The sequence below is a fragment of the Ammodytes marinus genome, assembly GCF_949987685.1.
Source record: "Ammodytes marinus genome assembly, chromosome: 8".
Taxonomy (NCBI): domain Eukaryota; kingdom Metazoa; phylum Chordata; class Actinopteri; order Uranoscopiformes; family Ammodytidae; genus Ammodytes; species Ammodytes marinus.
In genome coordinates, this window is record NC_137212.1 from 3180297 (window position 1) to 3187796 (window position 7500).

The window sequence follows — 7500 nt, forward strand, 5'->3', positions numbered from 1 at the left end:
TGCAGGCCCCAGACACATTTCCCTTCTACAAAAATGTAACGTAAAAAAAAAAAAAAAAAATTAAACTAAGTATTATTTCTTTTTTAACCAGTTTGGTGCATAGAATTTTAGCAGCGAATGCAGTCCATGTATGTTGTCCCGTCTACTAAACCTCGTCATCAAAATGTACATCAATCATCCAGGTATTTTTATTAAGAGCTCAAGGGTCCTATACGAGTAGAAGACAAAACGTTTTGATCTCTCGTTAGTGCAGTATAGGCTGTCCTTTGATATTACACATGTTCGCTGGGAGGAGGAGCAGGAGGATAGTTCTACCATAGACAAGATGCATGCTGTAACATACAAACCATTTCTTTTTTGTATTAAGACATTTTTTCAGAAGAATCCCAAGCAATAACAAAAAAAAAAAATCAATTTCAAAATTGAGAAGTTTAAAATAGCACGTCACCGTTTGTTTCTCTCTCTCTCTCTCTCTCTCTCTCTCTCTCTCTCTCTCTCTCTCTCTCTCTCTCTCTCTCTCTCTCTCTCTCTCTCTCTCTCTACACACATTATGTACAGAACACGGTGGAAATAAATACAAGTCTAAAATCTGGCTCAGTTATTTAATCTCTTTTTTTTTAAACATATTTTTTGTTATTTTTTTTTCAAAACCATAGAAAAATTGATTGAAAATAGCAGTTAGAGACGCATCCATCTTAGCCTAGAGCAAGATTGTTTTGTGTTTTTTTTTGTCTGCAGTCCTTTGCACTTTTCCGGGGTTGGATAGAGAGGTTTGAGGGGGTAGAGAGGGATAGATGGGGGGCGGGGGGGGGGGGGGGGGGGGGGAGTATTTGTGTGGCTGTTTGCATACCCAGGCCTTGTTGATGGGGATAAGAGGAGAAGCGATCATGCTTTCCAGTACACATGGAAGGAGTTTGGGAGTTTGACCGGGAGGTTTACCATACATGTCCTGCATGCAGGGGTTGCAATAGGGGACTGGAAGAAAAAATATATAAACTTGCAATATTGAAAGGTCTCTCTCTTCTCTGCGTTGCATTACAAACCCGCCCTACTGTCACGTACACACACACACTAACAGTCTTGTTGCGACGTTCTTGGAGCCCAAACAAATGAGGCGGCGTATTGCTTCGATTTCAGTCCATTCTGAATTTCTATAAAAAAAAAAAAAAAAAAAAATCACTCTTTCCACCATTGTTTTTAAGACAATCTTCTCTCTCTCTCTGCTTTTTAAGACAGTCATTTTAAAATGTCAAAGTTGGTTCAGTGTAAGACTAGTTCATGACCATATATAGGGTTCCGTTGTACCAGTGTGATCCCGTTGATGTGTGATGTGCCCACGTTACCCGCTGGAGAGGAGCGAGCGTTAACAGACAGTTTAGTTAAGACTGCGGGGGGGGGGGGGGGGGGGGGGGAACAAATGCGCACAAGGATTACTTTCGTGCGCATCTATTACAATGTTTATCTGTTGAGCTGTTGTGTTTTTAAGAAGTCTTTTTTCTTAAGGGAGGCGGAGGGATATAACTGTAAACAAAATACAAACGCTGAAAAATATGAATGAATGTCACGAGGAGGATGTTTGGGTACAGGCTATAGGGTGGGGTTGTTGTGTAGGCTATTGTTATTCTGTATTCAGAGTAATGCGCTACAAAGTCTATTCCCCGTCTACATGAAGAATGCTGCATTGCCCTGCTGCTGTTTGCCGGGCGGCTCTCTCGTACTTGCATTACTATTATTATTATTATTATTAGTAGTATTACTGTTGTAGTTTCGGCTGGCCAGTTTCTCATACTTCTCCTTGTACAGATCTCGCTCCTTGGCGAGGCGGACCACGTCTTGCTTCAGCTGCTCCACCTGGCTCTGGAGGGTGCACTTCTCGCTCTCCAACATGTGCCGCTGTTGGACCCTCTTGAAGCGGCAGGACTGCGCGTAGCCCCGGTTCTTCAACGTGCGTCTCTTCTGCTTCAAACGGATCACCTCCTCTTTGCTGAAGCCTCGTAGCTGCCGGTTCAACTCCCGCACGGTCATGCTCACGAGCTGATCGTCGGAGAATCGATCCTCCAACCGGTGGCCGTGATGGTGGTGGTGGTGTGAATGGTGGTGCCCTTGGTGGTGGTGCCCGTGGTGGTGTGAGCCCAGCGCCGAGGCCGTGGACAGGTCTTCGCCGACGTACTGCTGCCCTCCTCCGCCGCCGCCGCTACGGAAGCCCTCGTAGGCCTGGCCGTGGCCGTGGTGGTGATGGTGAATGTGCGCGTTTCCAATCAGGGCCTCGACGGCGTCCTCCGGGGTCAAGTTGAGCGCCTCTGGGTTGATGTGATGCTGGTAGCTCGGGATCCAATACAGATCTTCCAGTTGAGGTTTCCCGTTGCTTCCCACGTTGCCGCCGATGTTGTTGCTGCTGCTGCCCCCGCTGCCGCTGCTGTTGAGTCCGCTTGAGAGGCTCTGGTTTGCGGGCACACCTCCGGGGCTGGGCGCGCAGAAGCTTGGGGAAGAAGGCACCGAGGAGCAAGGGGTGCTGATGGGCGTGGATGACAGCGAGCCGGACGGGAGGCGGTGGCAGTTGTAGCGGTCGGCCTCCGGTGGCTCTTTTTTCACCTCGAACTTCATCAAGTCAAAGTCGTTCACATAATCTATCGCCAAAGGGCTGTTGGGCAGCTCCGCGCTCATGGCGAGGTCGGTAGCCATGTCAGTCCATGCGACAACACCGCGACCCACAGCCAAAGCGCCGGCAGGTTAGCGCAGCCTTTCCTCTCGGACAGAAGAGGAATAATAATTAAAAAAAAAGCTTGTGCGGAGGTGGTGTGTGTGTGTATAGATATATATAGACACGTGCACACGCCTGGTGCCCTGTGCGTGCAGAGGGGGCCAAGAGAGAGGCAGAGAGGGGGAGAGGGGGGTCGGCTGTCCCGTCCGTGGGCGAGTTGAGGAACGTATTAAGGCAGCTCCCCTGTAACACAGCGGCTATATATAGTGGCGTGAATATACGTCTGCATGTAAATGAACTTGTACACCTGCCAGTCAGTTCCAGTTTTTTTTTTCCTTCCCCTCGGTTGTTGACAACTTATCCCAGCGACAGCAGGTCAAATGCGCGGCTGCTAGTGCCAGGAGGAGCCCCCCAAGCAGGACGGAGGCTGCTGATGCCAGGAGGAGCCCCCCAAGCAGGACGGAGGGTAACTCGAGACCCCGCAGTGAATTTGGAGACACCGACACCAACCTGTCTTGTCCTCGCTTCACCTCTACCTCTTGCAAAAGCAAAAGTCCAACTTGTGTGTGTTTTCGTATTTATTGTCCTCGTTCAAAATAACACCACACACGAGATTTCGATGTCCCGTTCCTCCGTTCGCTGCAGTGTTTAGAAATATTCTCCGGGCGTTTTTGTGTCTTCTAGAACTTGATTTTTAAGTCCCAAACAAACAGGGGGTGTTAAAGTCACTGCATTGTGGCCCCCTGCGATTTGAAACTTTCTCTCTCACACACACGCACAGAGAGAAAGACACAGAAGTCGTGCGTAAAGGGCGCTCTCCAAAAAGACAGAAAAATCCAAAATGGAATGGCACGCGCAGAAGTTTTTGCACAGTTCACGAACGCGCCCGAGATGAGTGTGAAGTTGCAGTTGTTGTATAGTGTTCCGTCTTGTCGGGACAGGAGCGTCTTGTCCAAAAAGAATGCTGTTGTTGTGGTCAGTCCAGTTAGGCTATGTAAGCCGCAAGCTTCGGTCCCCTTGTCCACAAAAACACACACACGCTAAACACACACACACTGCTGACCTCACTGTCTTTAACTGTGTTGTGTGCGCGTGTGTGTGTGTGTGTGTGTGTGTGTGTGTGTGCGTGTTGTTGTTACGCAAGAGGTGATAAATTCCAATTGGTATTTCTTCGCAAACTATTTTTCTAAGAGGCGGTTCACGGCTGCAACCTCGCAGTGTCACTGAGTCGGCTGCGAGGCAATGTGCCGCTTATATAAAGGCAGCGCACCCCACACACGCGCACACACACACACACACACACGCACACACACACACACACACACACACACACACACACACACACACACACACACACACGACCCCTCCCACACGCACACACGCGCAGAGGTGGGACGGACCAATGGGAGGAGAATACAGTCCTTTGCATTCGCCTATAGCAAAAAGCCTCTAGAAAACGAGTTGTGCCGATTAAAGCCGAGAATAGCCGAGTGTAGCCGAAGTCCCCAGAACAGGTGCAGAGGCTGATTCTCCCCTCTAGTGACGAAGTGCGAGCTACTGCACACGGGGCAAAGCTGCGGGAGATCCTCGGAGAAAAAAATATGTTTACTGGGAAGAGACCTCTCCCTGTGTGTGTGTGTGTGTGTGTGTGTGTGTGCGTGTGTGTTAGTGTGTGTGTGTGTGTGTGTGTGTGTGTGTGTGTGTGTGTGTGTGTGTGTGTGTGTGTGTGTGTGTGTGTGTGTGTGTGTGTGCGCGTTAGTGTGTGTGTGTGTGTGTGTGTGTGTGTGTGTGTGTGTGTGTGCGATTATGTTTCTTGTCCTAAAACAATATTTAATGTTCATTTAGTAATACACGACTTTTGTTTAACCGATTCAAACTGGTTCTAGTGACTCCTTTTCATTCATTCATTCATTCATTCATTCATCTGGTTCTAGTTACTCCCTTTCCCCCCTAGACAAGCTGGTCCTAACATCAACCAATCAACAAACTCTACACTGTTGAGTTTGACCCCTAACAACGGGATTCAATGGGGTACAAACAAACTACAGCTCGGGACATATAATTAAGAGACCAGTCTGGATTTTTCTTCAATCTTCATCTCTACATTACTTATTGAAAAATGCTCTTAATGACAATATTTTTTTTTGGGGGGGGGGAGGGGTGGTTTGGTAGAAATGTTGTCAGTAGTTTATAGAATAAAACCAAAAGTTAATTTTACTCAACATTATAGCTATTAATTAATAGTAAAGCGAGAGACCCTTACCATTTGGAGTTGTCTCTTCATTTTTTTCCAGAGCTGTAAATCAAGATTGTTTATTTGTCATATGCACGTTAAAATTACAGCAGCAGTCATTGGCACAGACATTTCTTAAAGGAATACTTCACCCATACGGAACCGGCGTTCTATCATTATAAAATCACTATTATAATATACTGAATTAGGTTTTTCTTTCCTCAGTCTTCCCTCAGTCTTCCCTTGGCCCAGCTGTCCTGTTGATCCTGACCCTTACTGTGATGTCACAAGAAGGAAAATGTAGGGTTAGACAGTGAGACCATAAAACACTCTTTCTGCCTTTTCTCAGGCTAAGATGATCCGATTTTTAAAAAAATTGCACATTTATACTAAATAGGATCTCAGAGTTCAATACACCTTCATATTCCCACCGGTGAAGTAGGCCTTTAAGTCCCAGGCTCCTCTCTACAATGCAATAGCCAAACATGCTGCTATAAAAGTGAGTATTGTCCACAATTACAAGAGCAAATGTGTCCAGAGGAAATCCAGAGCCAAACAATATAGAATAAACAAGAGAGTCAAAATGTTTTTTAACTAATTATTAGAAAATTAAACAGAACACTTGAATGTATATCAAACTGCTACTATATCTTGATTATATTATAACAGTAGTGTGTGTGTGTGTGTGTGTGTGTGTGTGTGTGTGTGTGTGCGTGTGTGTGTGCGCGTGTGTGTGTGTGTGTGTGTGTGGTTGGCAGGCTTTCTAAACCGCAAATTAAACGTGAAACTATAGTGAAACTCTTTCAAATACGGCAGAAAATAAACCATTCTGCCTCATAAGCTTTATTAAAAACAGCTTAATTCATCTAACCGTTCTCGTCCAGGTCTCTCGACGCCAACGGAAGCCGGGAGGAGACGCCTCTGACACCGCGAACTAAACTGAATCTATCAATACTGATCGACCGAAGGCCCGCGCGCCCCTCTGGCCAGAAATCAATGGGCATTTCCGCGTGAGGATGAGAGTACAGCGCTTGGGGTTAAGTATGATTGGATAGTCCTGCCTGAGTGTGTGTGTGTGTGTGTGTGTGTGTGTGTGTGTGTGTGGTTGGTCTTCAGGGTTTTCATTCGCAATTAACCACAAATTGCATCCCGTCTCATCTCCGCGGATCGACGGATAATTAAGCCCCTTTGCGCGCGCCTCTTCATTCCGGACACATTTGTCTTTTTTCCTGAAGAGAGATAGAGATAGTGTGTGTGTGTGTGTGTGTGTGTGTGTGTGTGTGTGTGTGTGTGTGTGTGTGTGTGTGTGTGTGTGTGTGTGTGTAACTGTATGTGTGTGTGCTTGTAAAGGAATCTTTGTGAAGACCAATTTAAGCTTTCAACCATCGTAGTGAGGACATTTTTGGAAAGTGAAGACTTTTTGCCTGGTCCTCAAAACGATAGAATAACAAGGATGTGTGTGTGTGTGTGTGTGTGTGTGTGTGTGTGTGTGTGTGTGTGTGTGCGTGTGTGTGTGTGTAAAAGGAAGGGAAAGCCCATAGCAGAATGTCGATAATATCATGGCAGCAGGACTTAAACAGGACAGCGCTGCAGCCGACCCGTTTAGCCTCTTCAGACCCCAAGAGTCTCATCCACACACACACACACACACACACACACACACACACACACACACACACACACACACACACACACACACACACACACACACACACACACACACACACACACACACACACACACACACACACACACACACACACACACACACACACACACACACACACACACACACACACACACACACACACACACACACAGCTGTATGCGAGTGATTCGGTGATATATCTGCCATGGGAGAGGAAGTAGCCTACTTAAACAATGTACTTGAAAGTGTCTACGAGGAACTTTTTAATGCTCATGAAACAGTCTCATTTTCCCTCTGGTGATCATAGATGACCCATCACAGCAAAAACAAGACCATCAGTGCAAAGAAATGCTATTTTAGTATTGGCCTATAGCTATTATTAAAGCTAGAGTGCGTACCTTTTTCATATAAAATGAATGTCGGTTACATTAAGGCCATTGCCAAATGAGTTGACACAAAGTTGATTAAGCCTATTATCAGCTCCACAAAACTCCCTCTGTATTTCTCAGTATGGCAGCGTTTACAAACTGGTGTCACCCCCTGACACTGGTGCAGGAGCTAAAAGAAAAATCCCAAGATGCGCCCAAAACTCTTTCCGTAGTTCTCTGTGTGTGTGAGCGTGTGTGAGTGTGTGAGAGTGTGTGTGTGTGAGTGTGTGTGTGTGTGTGTGTGTGTGTGTGTGTGTGAGCGTGTGAGTGTGTGTGTGTGTGAGTGTGTGTGTGTGTGTGTGTGTGTGAGCGTGTGAGTGTGTGCCCAAGACAGTTAACTGCTTAAATATAATTTATATGGATGTGGTTTTCTTATTTGAATATATTGGGAGAGATGTGTCCCCCACAATGTATCCCTGCGTTCTGAATCTCATACTCTTTCTTTTCTCTATTCTACATACTACATCTGATCATACAAATCTAGTTAGGA

At 46.3% G+C, this 7500-nt stretch overlaps 1 protein-coding gene across 1 annotated transcript; it reads right to left on the bottom strand.

Moving 5' to 3' along the window:
• Positions 1-1662: 1662 nt before the first annotated feature.
• mafaa (MAF bZIP transcription factor Aa) lies at positions 1663-2682 on the bottom strand (the record flags this gene model as incomplete). The annotated part of the gene is made up of 1 exon (XM_080032163.1): positions 1663-2682. One exon carries the CDS (start codon positions 2680-2682, stop codon positions 1663-1665), a length of 1020 nt encoding a protein of 339 aa, XP_079888289.1.
• Positions 2683-7500: the final 4818 nt, after the last annotated feature.